Raw genomic sequence first — 23,498 nt, forward strand, 5'->3', positions numbered from 1 at the left:
TGCTGCCTAAGAGCTCAATGTGATTACTGTAGCTTAATGCATTACAATTGAGTGATCTCAGAGCATTAGGTCACTGCATGTGCAAAACAGAAAAGACGAACGTAAAACTTACAGAAGTTAATTTTAGAAGTTAAGAAGTTTTGTCTCATACCCGCTATTAGCTTAAAAGTTCATATGTGCTCTGCACTCTAAAGTGTTACAAGATCTGTGTGAAGGCAGGCCATTAGCATCATAAAGGTTTTGTGATCTGAAGACCAGTTAAGGTGAACCTTAATATTCATAAGGAGGGTATTATGAGAGTGTTTTATCCTTCACTTTTCTGTAAATGACTAAGATTTGAAAACCTATACCAAGCATAATGAAAAGTCATCCCTTCTGTACGTACCTAAGTTTTAACAGAACTTTAAGAAAGAAATCATGTTTGGAAAACAATAAAAAAGATTGTCATTCCTTTGCAAGAGCAAATTGAAAAGTTCAAATGTATTCCTTTTTGGTTCTCAATCACTGGAAAAACAAAAAAAATGGTATTCTAACTAAAAAAAATGGTATTTTATTTTGAAACTTCAGCCAAATGATTTGTAAAATTTCCTGGTTAGTTTCAAGTTTAAAACTTGATGCTTTGAGGTATCAATATATGTTGTTCTATTATAGGACATTATTAAGTTCAGTTGCTTCAAGTTATGTGTCAGATCATCTGCTCTTTCAGATGGTTTGAACAAACTAGCTCCCATATAATTAGCATGTGTAGTTCCTTTGGAAATAGCTTCCTCTCTTATTAAATACAGGTTTATGAACATTCACCCAGAAATAGATATAAATGGGTTCATTCCTTCAGTACTCCCTTAAAAAAACAAACAAAAAAACCCTCATTTTCAGAAGTGCTTATAAGTTATATGCTCAAATAGCTTTGTGGAGAGTGAGAAAGTTTCTGTTCTAACAATAATGTTTAGTAATTTCTATTAACTAAATTTCTATGATGAAGTCTCATTTAAATACAAAGCTTGGTAGTGGCGTTAAATTTCATATTCTAAGATAATCAGTTTTGCTATAGATACTATATTTGAAGTTTAATAAATAGAGTTAAATATTCTAATTTGTTTTCCTTGATACAGGCTTTGGGTAAATCCCTTGCATACTTTCAAAAAATGTTTTTACTATTTCACAAGGGCACATTGGGGAACAATTAAAATTATTCAGGGCTTGAAGATACCAGCTACTTTAAGTAGAATATCCTAAAAGAGTTAAAATGGCTTTAGAATGTCTGTGTCTTTATTTACTGACCTCACTGTGTTCAAAAAAGCAAAGGAATACTGTATTTCAGCACACTTTATTCCCTCTCCCTAAAAATAAATACAGTCAGCTAAGTGTGCTGAGGTGTGCATGGGAGTAGCTTGACGATGACTTGTTTTTATGTTTTTGTCAGCTGCTGATTCTTGTCTCATGTAAAACCTTAGAATTGTGTGGATCTGTTTTATACTTATTTTCTCCACCAAGCAAAAATGATCACAAAGTGCAAAAGAAAAGCAGTAGTTGAATTCTATATTAATTTTTCTTCACTTTGATTCCATATATTTTAATGGAGCTTGAAATTAACTAATTCTATGTGCTTTATCATAGTACAAAAGAATTGAGGAATATAGTTTATAGCTAATTGTTGCTTCTGTTGTAGAGGAGGAAGCATGAAAGCATAAAATTCTTCAAAGTGATAGAGGTGAGAATGACTGCTTCTAAACAGTGTTTCTGATAGGTGCTTAAAATCTGAAAAACTAATGTCAGTAGTATCTCTAAAAGTATATTGCTCAAACACTGACTTTAGTTCTGAGAATGGTCTGTTTTTAACCTTGAAAAATGTTGCTTCATATATTTAAAAATAAAATAGCCTCAAAGTGTTTCTAAAGCGCAAGTGAAATATTGAATAATAAAATAGAAATTTGGAGTCTTCAACATGAAGATTTTGTTTATTTAAATCTTGACATAAAAACATAATTTAGCTGATTTTATAAAAGAACAAACAGAAATGTGCTGAAATACATCTTACAGCTTGCTTTTGTCATTCATCTTACTTTTATAGTCTTGATAAATGCTTATTAATAGTCTTCTGAACTTTTGTCTGTCCCTTTTTTCTCTCTGCCATGTTTTCACTACCTTTTAGCGCTTCAGCATGGAAGGGATCTCAAATGTCATACAGAATGGCCTCCGCCACACGTTTGGAAACTCAGGTGGAGAGAAACAGGTGCTGGGCTGTCCTCTCTCTTTTCCTCATTCTTTGCCTGCACTGTCGGTAGGAGCTGAGATCTTGAAAATTGACAGTTATAGCATGTATAGGTCAAAGGTAAATGCTGAGATAGGGGAAAAAAAAAAACAGAATAAATATGTTGACATATGTAATTTTTTCCTACCTCAAGACTGCAGTCAGCCTGCAGTCTATCTTTCTTTCCTCAAGGGCTTGAGAAAATCAGGACTCAATATCTTGATGCACTGAAATAATAGCTTTTATTTCCTACCCAAGAATAAAAGTCAGATTTGGCATAATGCATGCTTAAAGTATGTTGCATGTATATCAATGTCTAATCCCCCAAACAGGGATATATATCAGATTATATATTTCATTTCAGCCTTCAGCGTTGAGGACTTGGGTAATGTCTGCTATGGAAAACAGAGCTTGGTTGTTTTTTGGGTTGGTTTATTTGTTTTTTCTCCCCTCTAATATTCAGAGCTGATGTTTCTAAAAACAGAGTAGCATCTACAAGCATGCATGAACTATATATCTTTGTGCCTTTAAAAACTGCATTATGTTAAAAGCAGCCAATTGTATGCAATGCAGATTACTGATACATAATGTATTAGCTAAAGGTAAGTTTGTATCATTTACTGACTACTTAAATATTGAAATATACAGCACAGAAGCCCAACTTTAGTGGGTATCTCTATAAATGTTACATATACCTAAGTAACATGATTTTTATTCTTTATTCAAAGTAATACTTGTTTGTTTCAGAACTGTAATATTTATTTTATTAATTGCATTCTTTACTGTGGTAAAGAATGTTGTTAGGTTTTTAGCGCACATACTAAAAATATTGGTATCTAATGTTTAAATATTCAAAAAGTTGGACTGTTGTGAAGAGGCTCTTCTGTGTGCTTCACTGGTAGTAGAAAACACCTCATAACATTTTATTAGAATTGATTTTTTTAGTCATGATGTCCTATTACCAGTGAAGACCAAGCAGTTTGTCCCAGGACATCATTTTCTTTTTATCAGTTCTGCAGTTCTTAAGGCAGACCGTGTTTTCTGGTTCTCCTGTGTAGTGTATTTGTCCATAGTACTGGATCCATTTATAATTTAGGGTAGCTATAAAAAAAAAGTCTGAAAAGATATACAACACAAAATACACTGTGCCAATATCAAGTAGTCATAATAATCACAGTAGTAGTCAAATGCAGAACAGGAATGCATGGATGTTTTTATCTTGGCAATCTGACCATTTAGAGCAGGAGAGAACTGTTTTTTTAATGCTGCAAAGTGCTTGAAATGTAAGTTTGAGTAACTAGGTAAAATGCACAGTGCGCTTCTGTTCCTTAAGCCCAGAAAGATATTCAAGCCTTCATTCCCTCCTAATGAGTAATGGATATAGCTGACTTGACATGAAGACAAACTTGCCAGAATTTCCAGTACTGCAAGTACGGAGGCAGATGGCCACAGGAATGCTGCTATTTTCTCGAATGCACCTTTAAGTTAGGCAACCCGATGATATTTCCGTATCATCGATTGCAAAATGCCCTTTGTCACTGTACCTGAATGGCAGATATCCTGAGATACTCTGACGTGGTGACGTTTCAATGATACCTTACCGTATTCAGCTATCATTTCAACAGTATAAATTGTATTTATTTTATATGAATCTGCTCTGAAATAGACTATATAGAGAGGAGTTTGCATGAACACTGGATATCTTCAAAGAGACAAGTTCTGGATCAGTATCCTGAAAACGAGAGAGCGTGTGTTTGTATGCATCATTGCATTGTTAACTCAGTGTTCAAAATATAGCAGCATACCTGCCTGTTGTAGTTACATAATTGTGTCAGAGGAGTAGGTTAGATTTTTTTTTCTGTTGAGAAGTCCATTGAGGCTGCGAACTGCCTAGTAGCTCTAAATGTCATAATTGATTAGGCCTGTGACTGGAAGAAGGCTGGAGTATCCTACTGAGGGGTTCAGGAGAAGAAAGGCGACTCTTGAGTCATTCCTGAATCAGGAGGTTATAAATCGGAGGATTGTTCTCTTTCTCAAACAAGCTTTATGTAAGAGTTCATTAATGCATAGGTCCATTTTTTTTGTCCCCAATTTTGGGGATCCTGAGCACATTCATAGAATTACCTCAACAGTTTTTATCACTCTACATAATCTCACTTCTGGTTGAGTTTTAGCCATACTGTTGCCATCTCTGTATTATAATGTATTACAGCCATTTAACTATATTTGGAGTGTTTTTTAAGCATCATGTATTTTCGGAAGGTGAACATACTCAGCCATGCTAGCTAGTCCTCTTATTTTTGGTTCCCAAGGGACTTATGTATACATATCTCTGTACAAATACACCCCCCACACACTTTCTAGCCATGATAAGGATAATCCTTTTATTAACATTATCATTGATTGAAGCGTTCCAATCAGTTTTCCAGCTAATGTGCTAATGCTCATTTTCATGATGATCGTACTGTTTACATAATCTGCCTTGCACTATATCTTTGTTAGCTGGCGTAAGGCTTTTTTGCCTCTCTGTATCTTAAAGCCAGTCATGTATGTAACAAGCTTAAAATGAAAAATAGGGGAGAAAGGTAGGAGAGAATATTATCAGCTGTTTCCTGACTTAGTTCTGGAAAACCAGGCTTGTATGGGATTTTTGTGAAGTCCATTGATGAAGGGTTTTCTTTTTGTTTGTTTATTGTTTTTTTTTTTTGTCACATTACTAAACCATGGCTCTACTTTTTAAAATCTAGGTGTTATTCTCTTACTGCGGGAAGTTACAAAGTCGAAACAGTAAGATTAGATGCTCAATTACAGTTGAACATCTTAATTTTTGAGTTGAACATCTTAATTTTGTTTAGTGCTGCATTTAAAATATTTGAGTGTTATTCTGGGTTGGTTGTCATTATAAACTTCATGTTCAGGCTGTTTCTGCTAGCTAGTAAACTACCTGAAGTCATATTTAGGAGATAAAATTAACAAGTATGGGCAGTTTCCATTTGGTGTGCCTTAAAAGCTAGGCATTCAAGCACAGTCACATGTCAGAAACTTTGTGCTGTTTGTTCAGTTATTTCAGAACTCTCTTCAGTCATTAATTTTAATGATATTTATCACCTTTACTGTTTTCCGGGTAGTATTACTCCGATGGTAGATGCATGCATTTTAACACTTTTTTTTTTTTTTTTTTTGAGGCACAAGTGAAAATGGCTTGGGATTTTTCATCATCTTCACTGATGGTGAAGTTTAAAAAGAAATTTCTAATGGGAACTAACAGCTACACAAAATATAGGCCTTTTTCATCTGATATGCAATTGGTATTACTTACTTCCAAATGCTTTAAAAAACACTGAAATGTTTGCAGTTTTTCCTGTGATCGTATTTCCAGAAAAAATTTCAGGATAGTCATCTTCATTTCACTCTTCAGGCATATTGTACTTTTTATGAATTATTTAAGCTTACAGTGGGGGTGCTGCTTATCATATTGTCAAATTTGTTTCAAAATTTTGCAAATAACAGTAGACTTAACACTTGGACATGTCAGTAAGCTGTGAGATAGCCATTTTTTCCCCCTTTTCATGACATTATCCTTTACGCAGCTATTCAGGGAATGAGTTTTAAAGCATTGCTATAGAGCTTTATGATTCATAGTATCCCAGCAGCAAAGTATTGATGAGAAAAATAAGATGATTTTGGAAATTGAGAGGAATTGCTTAATCATTTTTTTCATTATAAAGGAAAACTGGTGGATAAAGGCAGATTTTAAAGGGGAAAGAAAATAGATGCATTTGGTGTGGTGAAACATTTCCCAGTAACATTGCCTAGGTAAAGAATAGAATGCCACTTAGTTCTGAAGGCTGGCAATGACAGCTTTTTGATATCTGATTTCCAAGTTAGATGTATTTTCATCTCTGACATATGCAGATTCAACCGCCTTACCTAGCTCTCGTTCTAGTTAGTTAATTTTGGGAAGAATATAAATCTCTATTTTGTGATACCTGTTGGTTACATCTGTGGGAAAAGAAACTAAAAATTGTCTCTTGAACAGTTTCCTAAGAAGCATTGCATGCTTTCCTCTGCAGTGCCAAGTGGATGTGAGAAAATGCTAAAGGAATAGGGAGGGTATAAAAAGCCACATGTTTTCATAAAGTTTTGGTGAGATGTCAGTACATCCATGTAATAGGTTCCCTTAAGTTATACGTGGCAGAGTCTGCCTGGCTTTTTGACGGAGGATGTGGTTAGACATGAGGTGCGTGATCCCCCTCTAAATATGGCAGCAGTTAAAAAACATTGTTGACATTAACTCGCCTTCTGCAAGGTGAACCTATTCACAAGGAGTCTGAGTTACACTTGACTCTCTTGCTGAAGTGCCACTACTGGGTTTGAGGATGGAGACCTTGTGCATAATGTATTTTGACTGTCACGTGGCGACTGAACCACATCTCTGTCAACTTGAATGAGAGAGGGAGAGCTGTTTTATCTTTTGTCTTGTATCTATTAACCTGAAAAAGTTCCTTTGGAATTCTTAAAAATTAAATTCAGGGAAACTTCAGGAAGCTTTTTCATTGGGGAAAATTGCAGAGATTTCAGGGCTTTTGAAATCCTTCTTTAAGGAGAATATGCATTCATATAGGCTGCAAAGTAAAATGTAGCCTAAACGCATTTAATAAAAATTTTTAATAAAGTTGCTTCAAGAATTTGAAAAAAAAAAAAATCTGATTGTGCTCCAGATATGAAAGTCCTGCAAGACTTTAAATTGTTACTTTGATTTTCTTTGGCAAAGCTGAGAAGAACGAAAGTTTTCAAGCATAAATGGAACAAAAGTGGAGATGATTTGAAACAACCTGTTAGCATACTTGACTATTAAAATTGAGAATTTAAATAAAATTGCAAATGATGGGCTATCGTGGTTTAATTAGACTTGCCTTGTTCCTTTTGGTTAGAAGTATATGAGGTCAGAAGGTAAAAGTTTTCTGTTTCCAATTTCATCTAGTTGTAAGGTAGTCTAATCTTCTTCGTACAGAGGAACATAGAACAGCTTCAGAACTGGTGGTAGGGAATGCTCTTTGATCTATCAAAATCCTGGGAATGTTTCGTGTACTTAAGAGTTGAGCAATCACTGAGAGAAAATCTTGTGTCTGTTTTGAGACTGTTCAAACACAGTGTATACCAAGTTTGAAGATTTTTCAAATACTTGTTATCACAATTGTACAAACCCGAGCAGCTTACCTTATGCACCCGTACAGATCTGTTATCTTTTAAAAAGCTGAATGTTATCAGAGTTTCACAAACAATTTCAAAACAACATAAATAAGAACTATTTCTGTGGAAAGAATGTTATTTTAATGTTGTTACTGGAAAGAAGGAATTGGTTTCAGATTTTGACATGGCTAGTCTCACTCGCATGTTTTTTTGTTTTGGGGTGTTTCTTGAGAGGGGGAGAGAACCTGTGAAAATTATTCATCTGCATTTGGAAGCTGTTGTTTGAGTGGGAGGTGATGGAAAGGTTGTTCTTTCTGCTTGTGTTTCATAGTATATTTAGAGTACTTCTTACAATGTTTCCTGGAGAACTTCTTTTTTGGAGGGGTGGGGGAGGAGGTAGGAGAAGAGAGATTTTTGCCATTGGTGTGCTTAGGCTCTGAGAATGAAATGCAACAGAGAAAATTCTTATTGTAGAAAGCTCCAAAAAATTTAGTATCTAGCTGTTTGAGTTTTAAAATGATTTTTACATGATTTGCCAAGAAATAGAAGTTGGCTTCGGTGAGATTAGTTTGGGGATAGGAGAGGTAGAATCTTAGTATCTTGTAAAATATGATATTTTGAAAAGCTTTTATTTGTGGCTAACAATTTTAATTGCTACAATTTTTGCAAAAGAAAATGCAAGCAAGATAAATTTCATGAAATAACTGTCAAGTAACTCTGTTTTTCATTTGACAGTATCTAACAACCGTCATTCCTTATGAGAAGAAAAATGGACCCCCATCTGTTGAAGACCTTCAAACATTAACCAAAAGTGAGCATATGAAATTCCCCACCGATATTTTGCTCTTTGTATTGCTAGCTGTTGTTGCTCAAAAACAATGAATCGAACAGTTATGTTTCCTGCCTACCCTATGGCATTTATTTTGGTCTTATTTGTCTTTTGGGTTTTTTCATTATGTTTTCTAGCTGTTCTTTGAAACCCTGAAGGCTAAAAACTTGTATGTATCAAAAAGCAAAGGTTCTCATATTACTTCAACAGGCAGAGCTTTATGGAAATATTGTATATCATGAAAGTTGGCAATACTGTCTCCCTGCTGCTTTATAGTACCTGATATATTCCTGTTTGTTTAAACTAACTGTTTTCTTGAGGTTTTTATATAGTAATAAGTTCTGAAAATTAGAATGAGTATTGGGACACTTACAGTTAGCCATCTAACAATTATGCTTGAGTACCTTTAAAGTAGCCTGTTTGTCTCTGGTTTGTTGGTTAATAAATTACAGTAATTTGGGAGTATAAACCAAACCCAAGTTTTGACAGTGCTTTAAATTCCCCTGTTAAATTAGGTTCTTTTAGCATTTGTTAGGCTGGATTCTTAAAATTATTTAAAAAATCTAAGCCCTCTCTGTGTTACTTTAGTTGGCATTAAGATTAAGGTTATGTTTAAAAAATGATTAACTGTTGAGGTGATTAAATACAGCAGATATCTCTGGGATTGTAGCATCTCCCTCATTTGAGGTTTGGAGGAGGAGGTTAAAGAAATAGATGGTAGAATGCCATTTGACCAGATTTCAGAGCAGGGCTTTGGATCTAAAGACTTCTTAAGGTACTTTTCAGCTACACAGGTCTGTCATTCCACAGTTGGCTGAGGGACAGGGGAAGGTTGTTAGTCCATTTTTTTTATATATATATATTTACTCCTGCAGAGAAGTTTCATCCTCGTTATATTTAAATTTCACTTGAAGTGATTGTCAATGTTCAATATTAAGAAGAAAAAAGGCAAAAGCATTTTGAAAATGGATTGTGTTGCTTCATTGTTTATCAACAAAATGACTGGTACAAGTACCCCATAAAGAGTATTAACAGTGTTGCCTTCTGTGGATTGGTTGAAACTTGATCCTTGGATTCAGTTGCAGACTTCCTGACTCACATTTTGTGCTGTTGTTAGGCAGGCATTCAGGCAGTTTTATTTAAAGCTGTGTCTTATTCCATGGCTATGAACACTGATATCTTATTTCAACATAAAAATTGAAATAAAATGCTTGTTGTTATATTTGAAGTTCAGAATCTCACATGAGGGATTCAGAGTTTGAAATACCCTTATGTGTTATGATTCTGTGTTTTTGATTCTTTCAGCCGTGTTGATATTATTTCATGAAGAATTGTCAATTATGGTTTATGGAATGACAGACAAGCTTACATGTATCAAGTTGCTTAATACTGTACCATCTTAATTTAAAAGATTGTGTTCCATAAACTAGTGATTAAAAATATTTCCTGATGTTTTGTAGCATGCATAACTAGAAAGTGATTGTCTCCCTCAAAACATAAAACAGATATTGCATATAAAATTAGAATCTTCTTGTTAATCAGAATGTTCTAGTAATAAACTTGGAGCATGCTCATGAGAAATCTGCAACAGGCAATTACAACGGATCAGTGGTGTTTGCCAGTAAGCTGTTTAGTGTACTCTGATTAGAATACTTGTCCAGATCTGCAAGGGTTTTTTTGCTTGTCAGGGTAGTTTTTAAAATTAATTCCTTGCAAGTTAGTATTTGTTGCTGATAACAGCTGTTGGGGAAGGCAAATTCACCACTTTGAAATACTTGAAAATTGTGAGTGAGCGTGAGCTTTAAACTGCTTGCTTCAAAATAAGAGTACTTTCAGGGCACTAGGAAAGTCTTCTGAAGTAAATGCAGCATCCTCTTGGATAAGGAGCCCAATGTTTTCTAAACATTTTTATTATTTAAGAAAGGGAGTGTTGTTTATGATCAGTCTTAATTAAATTCTTCAAAACCTGAATGTCTTTCATATTCTGGAAGATCTTCGTTTTAGTAAGTGGTGCTGACTGTAATAAACCAAGTGAAACTATGCTCAAGAGGAAGTATTTTGCAAGAATCATCTATCAGTATTCTCCTTAAATGTTGTATTCTTTTTACCGTCTTGAACTGTCAAGAGTCTAATTAAAACCTTTTATTTTTAACATTCACACAGTGCATTTTGAACAAATGAAAAACCAAAAGGTGTCCTTTTTTTTTTAACTCTGATCCCTTTAAAAAAGAATTTGTAATGATTCTTTCTTGTTTTGTTTGAGCAATAAAGGGCTATGTATTCATATGTGGAAAAGAAAAGCTCTAAATACTAGGTGAAGCTGTATGTCATTCTGAAACACATGGCCTTCAATAGTCTGACTTCACTCAGGTTGTTTTGTGGCTTTTCTCTGGAGTAGGAAACTTCTTGTAAGTGTAAAGGAAAATTTGGCACCTAAATCACATTTAGAATTAGTTTCTTTTGAGTCTTTGAAAAGACCAGAACAGGTCAGTGGAACAAACTCTGAATATTATGTCACCCTCTTTGTTGTGTAAGAGAATATATGCATCACCTGCTCCAGAGCACTTCAGGCACATCTAACCTAGCTTCACTTCAGAAAGTCAAAGTTTGGAAAACGGTTTTCTGCATGCTATTTGGAAGGAGATAGGGGTTTTTCAGAAGGCTGCTTAGACTATGTGTATTGAATACCCAAGTATGGATGGCATGAATACCTTTGTAATTGATGTTTTACGTGCGAGTATAGTGTGACAGATATGTGTCTTAAAAATGGTTGTTTCTTTTCAGTCTTTAGATTATTATTGTTTACTTCCATCATGTTCTGTTTCAGACTTGATTCTCTTTGGAACATTCAAACTAGGGACTTTGTTCTTGCTTATGAGTTATTCTAAAAATAATTCTTATTTTATTTCTTCAGAAATTTCTAATTCTTACTCTTTCTTCAGAAATGTCAATTCAAAATTATCCATACTTCATGAAAATGGCACTTTGACATTATTCTAAGTAAATTCCAAACTCAGTAATGTATTTTAAGACATTTTTAGGCTACAGCTGGTAACATTCATGGTTTCGGAAAAAAAACATTTTCCCCACCTCATTTATAGCAGTGTTTCTCCAGAAGAGTGATGTTATTGTATGATTTGGCCTGAAGATCAGGGAGAGAAATTAAATAATGGAGCCTGCTTTTCTTATCTAAGATCTCCAACCCTCTAGCATTTGTTAGCATATTTCAGTTTTGAATATGGTGACTTTCTTTTAAAGAGGTTTTCATGGGGAGGAGGGGCTTTTTTCTTTGTTTCTGGTAAAATACTGTCAGAAATGCTAAGAATGCTCTGTCCTTACCTTTCCTTGTGTAAATATTTGATTGTCATATGTAGAGTTGCAGTTTTCACTACAAGATATGAGGAAAGATTAAATGTCAGTGTGTTGGAAAACTGACTTGTTGTAGTCAAATCTGAAGTATGGTGAGAAAAGTAAAGTAAAAATAATTAAAACCTTGGCCAGCCTCATACAATTTCATGGATTTTGAAGCTAGGGACAAATTGGCCTAATAAAATCAACTGGTGGGGAGAATAACAGAAAAAAGTACAAAACATTAATGGATTTATAATTTCAATATGAAGTTTAAAAAAATTCTGACTGTAAATATCCTATTTTAAAATGCCTAAATATTGTCACCTGTGAAGTAGAATGAGGAAAAAAATATTCCTACCTTTTTTCTTCGTTTAAATTTTTTTTTCTCATAGTGCATGGAAATATGTGAAATAGAAAATGTAGTTTCCCTCAGCTGTTAAAAGAACACTGACATATTAAGTGTAGTATTTTTAGGTTGGTGACATTTACTGTAATTACTTAACCATGGAAAATGGGTCATATGCATCCACCTACTGTGGAGTTCAGTGAGAATTATACAAGTGAAAGGTGCAGATGTTGTGTCTCATGGTGTCTTCTGTATATTACAGTTAAGTGTTTTCTAGCTGATCTGGTAGTAATATCCCTATGAGTAGTTGAAACAGCTTCACTGTGGGTTGCTCTCCCCCCGCCCCCAGAGTAATATCTTTAATTTGTGAGCAAATATCTGAATTACCTTTTTTCTTCATTTACTTTAGTCCTTCACGCCATGAAAGAGGATAGTGAGAAGGTGCCAAGCTTGTTAACAGACTATATTTTAAAAGGTGAGTATGATTCTTAGCTTGTAGTCATTAGCAAGAATCTTTTATTTTATATTGTTATGGATGCAATATGTATTTGAAAAAAGTAGTCCTGCAGCACTCATGAATTATGTTGTCTTTTTTCAAATAAAGTCCTCACTTAGTTTTTGTTACATTCATGTCAGAGGTTTTTGAGCATACAGTTCATAAATGAAGCATCGTATTGCTTTTTTTTGTGATAGTATAAAATAGCAAAAATATGCGGCATATTCTCAAGTAGCTGAAGGATGTCAAGAGCAGCAGAGCAGTCTGGTTTACAAAGTAAAATGGTGTAGTTAAAAACATGTAATATACAGATTTTTCAGAATGAGAACTCAAACTGCCTCTGGTAATAATGCATTTGCTAACTGAAGTGCTTATACCCTTGCTTAAAAAAGTGATATTCACCTTCTGGTGAATAGTAAAATCATACTTATTTTACATGTTATATGTTCTGTCATCTTTTCTTTATAAGGGTTGTCTACTAATCATATATTTATTTCCACTCTGATGCATCACGTATGTTAACAGTGTGTCAAACAACGAGAACCGCCGCTGTCTTCAGCTTTAAGGAAGTGTTCCAGGTGGTTTCCACATTCTTAAATTACTTTTAAGCATTTTTGTTGTGATTTCATTTTTGCCAAGATTATACTAATGCTTATGTTCTCACTTAATTCTTGGCATAGAAATGGTCCCATCTCCTTTAGTGTTTAAGGCTTAGCATGTGCATCAGAACTCACAAGATCTAGACGAACGTGTACAAAAAATAGATGCCTTTTTATTTGCAGCCCAGAAATTCATTATGATGTTCAAGTTCATGTGATCCAAAGTCATTCTCTTAATTTGGAATCATGTTTTCCAAGCTTTATTTTTTCAAATACAGTCATTTCACTTACTTCTTCCATATGATTTCTAATCACTCTCATCTTGCAGACATTTGAAAATACCATGATCTTAAAGTTGTAGATAAAATTTAGCATGCTCTTATCTTCAGAAATACCCGAAAGAGAGCCATGCAGTTTTGTAGAAACTCTGACAGACTTCCTGTTGAAAGAGGATCATTTCTACAGCTTAGCAGAATTCTTGTGGTACAGTAAGAGCATGGAGATCCTTTCAGTTCATCCTCGTGATTGCTCCTGTTTTTGCTTACATCTGTCTAACATAAAGATTTTCAGAAAGGGTGTTTGCTTATTGCCTTTTATAGAGCCCTTTACCTTCAGACATATCTATCCAGAAAAGCTTTCAAATTACTAAGATAGTGAGTAAGGACCTGGCTGTCTAGAGAAATTGAGGAATCTTCTGCATAGAAGACATTGTAAGAGCAGATTAGGTGAACCTATGACAGGATGATCTAGGGAAGTTTGATAGTGTGGTTCTCTCCTACCTCTGCCTCTGCATGCTCATGACTTTAAAATGACCAGGGATGTTCTACCAGATGGTTGTGATAATTACAAAAACTTAGTGCTCATTAAATATGTCAGATCACACAGTTCTTTCATCACTTTCTGGGAAGCATTTTTGCTTTTAAATTGTAAAACAGAAATGGCTGGAGTGCAAAAAGTAACCTTTTGCCAACATCACTCGATACTGAAAGGAAAAGGTAATTTTTCCCTACCGCTACCACATTTCATTACTGAAAGAAACTAAGGTTTTCTTGCTCTTCTGTGGGTCTGTCCGTGCTACAACTATCAGAGACATGCAAGCTAGTCAGCACAGAGCTTCATGTTGCTATGTTTAGATTGCATAGATAACTGCTAGCTCAACTGGCAGTGTTGTGTTGCAGTGCACATGTATCCTGTGGAAGAGGCAAAATCTTCCAGTTGTTTTTGAAGTTGCAATCTGTTTTTCCCCTCTTTCTGCTACTAAGACATCCGGCCTTAAGTCTCATTGGTGCTTCATACATGGCATAGAATATTCCCAGCCACCTGTCTGTTATCTGGAAGTTATTTTTACAGACTGTTAAGGGGAGACTAGAAGATTCTGAACAATTGTTTGAAGCAACTTTGACCTCGGCATTTATACCTGAAATTCCAACTTACTCCCTGAATTTCAAAGTAAAATGAGCGATCTGCTTTTTAAGGGATCGTTTCTTTTCACTGAGACAACTTAAGATGTATTGGCGAGGTGAAGGCGATTGTGAGGATTTAGGGGTTTGAATTTGTTTTCCAAAAGAAGCAGAAAGATAATCATTTCTAGGCCTTCCCAATCTTCAAACAAAAGGGAAGGCAGTAAAGTATATGTGACAATAGGGCAGATGTAGCTTTATTGGGAATCCTGTTAGCGTGGAATCTTGTCAGCAGTTACAACCTTCTTTCTAGTTTTGCCATTTCTAGTGTTTCACATGCAAAAAAGAAAAAAAAAAGTCTTCTAAAGGTCCTTAATCATATTTTCTTTTTTAAAGCAGCAGATTCATTTTCTAAATAGTTGTTTTCTTTAAAAAAAAAAAAGCTAGTCTCTTCCGGGTTTATGGCTATCCACAGAATTGACAGTAATCTTGCCCAGATATTGTCCATTACTTTTGATAAGCTATTTAGATTGTTTAGAATCATGTGTTGAAGAAAAATATGAGAAGAAAAATGTGATTCTAACAATTGCCGTAGGATTGTTCACAAAATATAATGCGACAAAGTGCTGTGAACATGGAAAGGTAAATGGAACCATAAGATCGAGCAGCAAGTGCGTGTTTGACAAGAAACCTTGCCAAATGCACTGCTGCTTTGATAGAAACAAAAGCTATTAAATTTGTATCTTCTGATTTTCATGAAGTGTTTTATAGAAATGTCACCATCTTGAACAGATCTAAAAGCTGGAATAATTCTGAAATTTGTGAGAAACTAAATTTGGATCACGTAGGAAGACCCCACAGTGTTTATTGCCTAATGTTCAGTATCTTCATTTACTGATGATTGAGTAGATCTGTCTAGGCAAGGCAGTTTGCTCAAGAGCTAGAGCATGGGACTGGAACTGGAGAGTTCTATAACAAGATCTGCTGACCTGCCATGTCACTGTGGGCTATTCTTTTTTTTTCTCCTCCATAACCTGTTGTATGTAAAAATGTCAACTAAAGCATCTGAAACGCTGGAAGTAAAAATCCTTAGAACAAGGAAAAATCGCCTGTAAAAATGTAGTGTAATAAAGAAGCAAAAAAGGCCAGTGCAACTCAGTGCTATTTACACAGAGGCATTATATTATTCATGTTAGGGGAGGGAAAAAATCCATGTGTATTTCCAAACGGGATTACTAGTTTTTAAATAGTTTGTAGTGTTTGCCTTTTTAAGCATCCTCTTTTCCCAATTTCTGCTGCCCTCTTGTGTCCCCCAGAATGTTAAAAATGCCATCACTTTAGTTTGTCCTCATACTTAAGTCCCTTTTTTCCAGTGATCAGTTAGCTCTTCCCAGGATCTTTTCCATAGGGAATACCTCTTCAGATATAAATTCCCAAAGCTGGAGCAGGTACACATTCCGGGTAGCCTTGTACAGTTTGTGTTGCTTTTGATGTTGCCTAAATTATTTTTGAGGAGGTTTTTGCTTTTTGGAGTTCTCTTACTTCTTTTTACTCTGCAGTGAACATTTTCATATTATTATTTGATCAGTGTTACTTACTGAAATTAGAAATAATGAAAGGGACTTAGTGATTTGCTTTGCAAATATATTGTAATTCTTCCTCCAACAGCATATGATTCATATTATAATTTGTAGATTTAGAATAAAGATATATGCTAAAATGAAATTGATGAGCATTTGCAACTGTGCTTTAATTTTTTTGAGTATAATTCTTTTAATGTGTTAATATTGTTACTGTGTCTTATCCTTAGGGATCATGAAGTAGAAAATCTGAGGTTTGAAAGGCAGGGGAATGCATTTGTTGATAGGGAAAGAAATATCAAACTGGTATTATGAAATTCTTGATTTTAGAAAGCATATTATCAGATTGCAGCTGGCAGCCAAGTGAGCTACCTGTATTTAAATGCTGTTTATGCTTGTCTTTCTACTGATCTTTGATGGCTGAATAAATATAATGTGCTTTGAAAACATTGTTTGTTTCCATTAAAAGATCTACACAAGCAGTTAAGCAGTGAACTTTCTTGTGCATAAATTAAGCTGTAAAACAGGGAGCACAGATATTTTTGTCATCTCTTCTAGTTGCATTCTTTTTAGATGTCAGACAACATCAGGTACCAGATCTTTAGATGAAAGCATGTGTATATTGACTATATCCATTTAATTTCTTTACAGAGACTTTCTGTCTTTCTGTTGATGCATTATTGTACTTGGCAAATAAATCACAATGCACAAAGTAGTAGCATCTTTCTGTAATTTCAGAAATATGCAAGTCTAGGCTGTTTTCTGATGAAAAGATGGACAAAATGACTGCATAGAGGCATTTTCAGCCTCATAAATATTTGCCAGTTTCAACCCAACTTGGTAGAGAGGAGAGTTGTAAGTTTCAAGTAAAAATGTAAACAAAATTTTTGTTTTAAATTAACGAAGCAAGAATTTACCTCATGTTCTATTTTTAAATTATGCAAGTATTTCAGATCATGAACATTTATGTTCTTGTCTTTGAAAATTTTCTGTTTAATTGTTACACCTGACTTCTTTATTTGCTTTTGTGTTGTGCTAGCATTGGTTTGAAAGCTGGATTGTTCTGAGGTTTGTGTCTCTTACATGTGAAAGGAATGAGAAACACATGAAGGACATGTCTTGTCTTACCACTCTATGTGATTCAAATACACACCAAATTTATAATGTAGAATTAAAATCCCAAATTGTCAGTGCATATTTTTAAAATTTAGGTGCATGCAGTCACTTTTTATTGAATGTTCTATTTTCTAATAGAACACTTCAAAAAGCACTGTTAAGACATGACCTTTAGTTAACTCATTTCTGGGTAATATTAGTTAAAGATAGTGGGTTTTGTCATTTGATTCTCTTTTGAGAAGAGGATGATAGCTGAGATTTTCAGTTGAAGTCTAGATTTATTGTGTAACTGATGGGGTAGAACTTGACATTTAAGTATTTCAGTTTACACGATTCACTATTTTTATACAGACTAACTTCACAGATGTTTATCCACATGTATTTACAATTCTTTTGCAGTGCTGTGTCCTACATGAAGAGGACTGCCTTTTTTCAGAATTAGCCATGCTCCTTCCTTTGATGAGAAGCTTTTCTGTGGATATAACTCCTAGTATCTTTTTTCATTTGGCACTATGCCTAAGCCAGTATGCATTTACCTCCTCTGTTTGTGTGTGGATATTCTAATCCTACAGTAAGTCTTCTGGGCATGACAGCTCATCCACTTAAACTCTATAGTGCAATGGACTGGAGCAGGGAACAAACACTGTACAGTTTTACTCACATTGTTCTGGCTTTTTAAAGTCTATTTTTACATTGTATAGCATGTACTAAATCCTCCTGCACATTTTGTTGTTGGAAGGAAAAGTAAACTTTGAATAGTGTAAATAAAATAAGTCTCGTTTTAAGGAATCTATATTTAAAACCATCCTTAGTTCCTATAGGAAAAACGCAAAAAGGATCATAGTCAGGCTTGCACTTAAGGATTCGGATGAGTTCTTCAGGAAGCACTTCAGGACAGTGTTGGTGGAAATCAATATTCAACACTCCTTTTAAAATAAGAACTTATCAACGCTTGTATAGTTCAACCGAAAGTGAACAAATCTGGTTTCTTTCAGTTTTTTCTTAAGTAATCAGTGTGTTACCTATCCTTGTTGCTTAACACAAACATCAGAATAATGTAATATTTCTGTATTTATTGGTTTTGTTTTAATAATTAATGTTCATGTGGATAACATTCTCCCATATTGCTGCTATACTTTTACTGTTCTTATTAAGTGTTTGATCTTAATGAAAAAGCTTCAATGTATAAACATTTTAAAAGGCTATATCTTTTTAAAGTTATATGTACAGTTTAAAAGACATGCACCGAGGTTCCAAGTGAGTATTATATAGAGACTTTGGTCATTGTGTATCTCTGAGTTTTACTACAGATCTCTCCTGTAAATTGTATGCACTGTCTCCTCTGTGATGAAGTATCTGCATTCAAACAGATGAGAATGTTTTTTTACAAATCCTGTAAAACAAACCTACCCCATAACCTCGACATTACGTATTTGTCACACGTCACTTTGCCAGTCTTAAGGATTAGATTGACATGTAAGGAGTACTAACAGAAATAAAGGAGTTATCTTCTAGGTTGAACTCCTATGTATTCTACACCCATCTCTACATACTGTATATGTAAAAACACGGGAAGATAAGTTTCTAAAGAGATAAACATATGTCTTTTCTTCAAGCATTTGTTTCTATTTAAAGTCTTCATTTTTTTTTAATTGAGGAGGAATTTGTTCCTGAATATTTTCACAGTATCATTTTTAGGTCTGTCTATTATAGCAAGCATTCATTTTGATTGGTAAAACTTCTGGAATTTAAAATTCTTCTCCCCTTACACCAGCTCACCATCAACACTTGCCAGCTTGACTAGGAATAATAAATTTCCTGAATAAATGTGCCATATCTGAGGAGGTTTTTGTTTGCTGTATTCTACTTTGCTAGTGGTTTATGTAAAAAGAAAAATGCCATTTATTTCTTTAGCTGAGGTGTTATAAAATCATTATGGCATGCTTTTTGTATAGAAATGCTTTCTTTTGACTGTTGACGCCTGGAAATTGATTAAAGGAGATAACCCAATTTTGTTTTATTTTTAGAAAAGGAGTGCATGTTGTGAAACACACTTTGTCTCCAAATCAGATGTATTCAGAGGTGGCCAATCCTACTGTTGAGGCCTGAGGTAACTTAGGATGGAGCAGGAAAAAGCAAATTAAGGAGAGAATTGCAGAAGCACTTACAGAAAATTTGTGGTGTTGTAGCAAATTGGATGACTTAATCACAAAATACTGAGAGTAGTAAAACTTCAAAGAAAACTAAGCACCAAAAAATCAAAAAGAGCTTTAGGTAGCTAAGCATCTGTTTGTGTATTATGTCCTTCATCAGACTAAACAGTATTTTTGAAAGTACCTGTTTACCTTGTATATAAAACCCTGACATTAAACAACAGTTGCCAACAGTGGCAAATATTTTATACATACATACATACATACACACACACACACACACACACACACACACACACACACACACACACACACACACACACACACACACACACACCCCTATATAAAAGTATATCTGAAAACATATGAATAAACAGAACCATGTAAGTCTTATTTTCTGAGTTCTGTGTACTTCAGATTCTCCATTATGCTTCCTTTTTCCAGATCCATTATTGAATCTTGTATTCTTCCAAGGAGCTGGATTTCATCATTATTCTGTATTTTCAGTGTGTGATAGCTGCAGATGGCCACCCAAGAATAGTTGCTGACAAGTATACTAGAAGAGAATTGGTAAAAATGCAAGGATTATCCCTTGCTGAAAATAAGCATTTTCAGTATGAAGATTTGTGGAAGAGAAGTGTCCTTAAAATCAGTAGATCCTAAATTACTTAAAGTTAGGTATTTGTATGTGTAGATCACTTTCTCTAACAGCTGTTTTTTATCCAACCCATTTTATGAGATTCAGATACTTCATTTGATAAGCTTATTCATTTGCTAGCTAGAATTACATTTTGAGTGAGGGTAGTGTGTCCCAGATAGTCAAGAATCCTAGAAGTATACTTTCGTGTTCAGGGAAAATGATACTGATAACAGTTCTCTTCTGGTGAGAGATACTGATCTAATGGGACTCTCAGCTGATATAAATAACCAGTGATAAAGAATGTCTTCTGTAAACTGTGCCAGGTGATTGCAACCTTTATTTTGGAGCACAGATTTTACTGGGACCATTCATGTCTTTGTTGCTTCCAGGCTGGATTACCTTGGTATCCTTTCTGCATGCATGTCACTTGGAAACTGCAGCTAGTCCAGCAAATGCCATCCTGTGTGCTTGACAATACTGTTGATAAGCAAGCTCATACCTGTGCACTGCCTCACTCAGAGTGGCTGCCTACTCATTTTGAAGAGGGTAACTTGAGATGCTGGTTTTAATTCATGAAGTTCTAAATAGTACAGAGCCTGGGTAGCACAAAGCCTTCTTATCTAGCTATGGCATTAATGGGCAGTGGTGATCAGCAGCTTCACTTAAAACAGCATCTGCCCAATTCAGTCAGGAAGGGACTAGAAGCAGAGCTTTTTAGTGAAGTATTCTCAACTCTGTTCCACTCAAGCCCAAATTTACTGACCATCTGATCGTTCTGAAAAATGTATCTTGTGGGTGATGGGGCTGGAATGAAATAGTAACTGAATTTGGGTAGGTTTGGAAGTAGCTTCTGATGTGGATATCCATCCTAATTTTTAATCGTTCATGTGTGACTCCAAGCTACCCTGGATATAAAATTTTTCCAGAAACCTTAAAAACCTCTATCATCAAGCAGAAAATGAAATCTCAAAGTGACATGAATCATGAGTCTTGTGTCAGGTGAATCTTGTGTTCTGTTTCTCTTGGGGGCATAGGGGAGGTTATTTTAAGCCTAAAGAGAAACTGTGATTGTCAGAAAGGTACATCTACCTGTTATAATTTTAAGATAATGCAATTTATTTTCAAAGTGTTTACAAGTTTGATAGTAGTGAGCTATAAGAGGGTTATATAAAGCACATCCAATGATGGAGAGGTTAGAATCTTCCTTGCAGAGGTTTTCTTATCACTTAAGACTGAATAATTAAAAGGAATGCTTTGGACTTTTAAATGCTTTATCTTTGCTGGTGAAATGTAGTATCTTGTTCCTTTGCTCATATTCTTTTTAACCTTGGCCTAACTCAGGACACTTTTCCTTTTGTTTTCATGTATTGATCAGTGATGGCTGTCATTAGCTGATCAGTGTCAAGTCCTAACAATAACTAATGAAGAAACCTTTTGAACCAGGAGAATTACTTGGTGGTTTTTTTTGGTGGTGGGTTTTTTTTTTTTTTTTTTTTTTTTTTTTTTTTTTTTGTAGCTACATTTTGTTTTTCTCTGTCTTGTACTCTGTAAGTGTTGAACAGAATCCTCTCTGCACTGAATGCTAATTCCGATAGAGCTCATAGTTGTTTGTTGTTCATTTTCAAACCAATTTTTGTGTTCAGGCTTTTTGTTAACTTTATGGAATAAAGCATTAATGTTATTTTTTTTTCCTAGTGCTGTATGCAAATTTCTAAATTCAAGTGCACATTTCTTGAAAGCAGTATGGCATCATTTAGTAATACAATGTAACAGGATGAAAAACTCAGCAAAGAAGGTAAAGTGTTTGGGGTTTTTTTATTCAGGAAGATGTTTGGAAAATGCTTGTTTCAAGGGTTTTGGTTTTTGTTTTTTTAATATAGAAAGAAATTGTGATTGCATATCAGTTTAAGTTGATAAGCGGTCCTACACAAGTCTGTGGCTTGATAATACTCAGATGATTGTAACCAAATCAAATAAAACAATCTAGATTTTCCAGCAACTGCCTTCTTGGCAACACCCCACAAGGCCTTGTGCTTTGTATACACCCTCACACCATTCCAGCCATACCTTTAGCATTCTCCTGTAAAAACCCTTTTCTCCAGGGCTGGGAAACAGTTCTCTTATCACAACTGCCAGTAGTGGCACAGCCATGACATCACAGGGTGACACAGGAGACTGAGAGATAGCTGTGTTCCGTGCCATTTTGGAGGAGCTCAGTCAGCAGCAGCTGGGGATTGGCTATGGATGAATGGACCTCACAAGGTAAGACCAGATCCTCGGTTATCCACAGCAGTGACTTACTGACTCTGGAGATGAAATGGTGGGACCAACAAGATGGTCCTCGTTGCTTCCTGCTGGCCTGTGCCTCTCATGACCTTGCGTTTTCTGGGCAGGGTCAAGCCCCACAGTGGCCCACTTTCCCTGTTTTTGCCCATGCTTCTTTCCCTGTGGCCCTTCGTTCCCTTTTTCTTATCCACGTCCCTCCCTATACCTACTTCCGCCCCTATGCCTGAGACTGCTTCTGTGGTGACACTTGCTTGATGCCTCAATGAGTGAGAAATATGCTGAGCCCGCTACCCTCCCGCTGCTACTTCAAACCAGTGGTTCCTCTTCTCCCCTTTCCCCTGCCTGGGTGACTTTCATTTGTGTTACAGGCTGCAAGTCTCTTCTCCCTTGTAAATACCCTGTAGAACATAAGTAGTTAATACTCATGCCCTGGAAGAAGGGAAACTCATTAGGGGGCTGGATGTTGGGGAAGTTGCCATGTCTGGGTACTCAAGGAAGTGTCTCAAAGTGAGTAGGTGTTGGGAGGTGCTAGCAACACTGAGGAAAACGAGTTGTGGGGCTGGCTGGCTGACTGAGTTGGGCTGCCAGCACAGAGGAGCAGTATTGGAGCTAGAGAAGCTGCTGATGCAGTGGGTGTGAGGCTGACGCAAAGAAATGCAATCCATCTGCCTGGCTGCTGCAAGCCATTGAGTCCTGACTACAGAAGGGAAGGGGCTGTTGAACCATCAGCTCTGCTTGAAAGGGAGGGAGTTACCTGTGTGTGGTTCAGAGAGTAGAACAGAGGGTGCGGTGGGACTTAAACTCCCATTTTGTCTTTACTGGTGTAAGTTGATTTGTTTGTGGTGGCTGTTACTGTCTAGTTCTCAGATGGGCGCAGAGGGACTCCTACGTTTTTTCTGCTTTCTCTGTCATCACGTCCTAGGAGGAAAACAAGACTGGGCCACATGTTCCTCTGGGTGGCCCAGTCCTGCTGTGATCTGGAACGGCTTATCGTCATCCTTGTTCAGACTTTGTAGGATAGAGATGATGTGTATCCTATCAACCTTCCTAGTACCTTCTTGTCCTTCAGGTTTAAGCATCTGGCCAAATGCTCTACTGAGGTCTTCGACAGCACAGCTGAAGTTAGCGGCGGGTGAGTGATATTTACTGTGCTGCAGATTGGTGCTTGGACCTCCTCCCCCACAAGGTTGGTATCTGCAAGGTTCCTGGGGAGAGAAAACTGGCCTTGCTCTTGGAAATCAGAGCATTCAGACTTTAG

General features: G+C 35.7%; 1 protein-coding gene across 3 annotated transcripts in view; it reads left to right on the forward strand.

Annotated features, from left to right (window-relative positions):
* Window positions 1-21,635, forward strand: part of FEZ2 (fasciculation and elongation protein zeta 2) — a 33,550-nt gene extending 11,915 nt beyond the window's left edge. The window contains exons 6-10 of one of the 3 annotated variants that reach the window (XR_010388500.1): window positions 2,153-2,233; window positions 8,180-8,255; window positions 12,380-12,445; window positions 16,784-16,900; window positions 17,561-21,635. Coding sequence is in view for 1 of the 3 variants with exons in the window: in XM_026102644.2 (XP_025958429.2) it covers window positions 2,153-2,233; window positions 8,180-8,255; window positions 12,380-12,445; window positions 17,561-17,577 (240 nt within the window). In the remaining 2 variants the exon portion in view is untranslated. The remainder of the gene's footprint in view (window positions 1-2,152; window positions 2,234-8,179; window positions 8,256-12,379; window positions 12,446-16,783; window positions 16,901-17,560) is intronic. The other 2 variants (XR_010388501.1, XM_026102644.2) reach the window with 2 other exon arrangements.
* The last annotated feature ends 1,863 nt before the right edge of the window (window positions 21,636-23,498 follow it).

The sequence above is a fragment of the Dromaius novaehollandiae genome, chromosome 3 (assembly GCF_036370855.1).
Source record: "Dromaius novaehollandiae isolate bDroNov1 chromosome 3, bDroNov1.hap1, whole genome shotgun sequence".
Classification (NCBI taxonomy): domain Eukaryota; kingdom Metazoa; phylum Chordata; class Aves; order Casuariiformes; family Dromaiidae; genus Dromaius; species Dromaius novaehollandiae.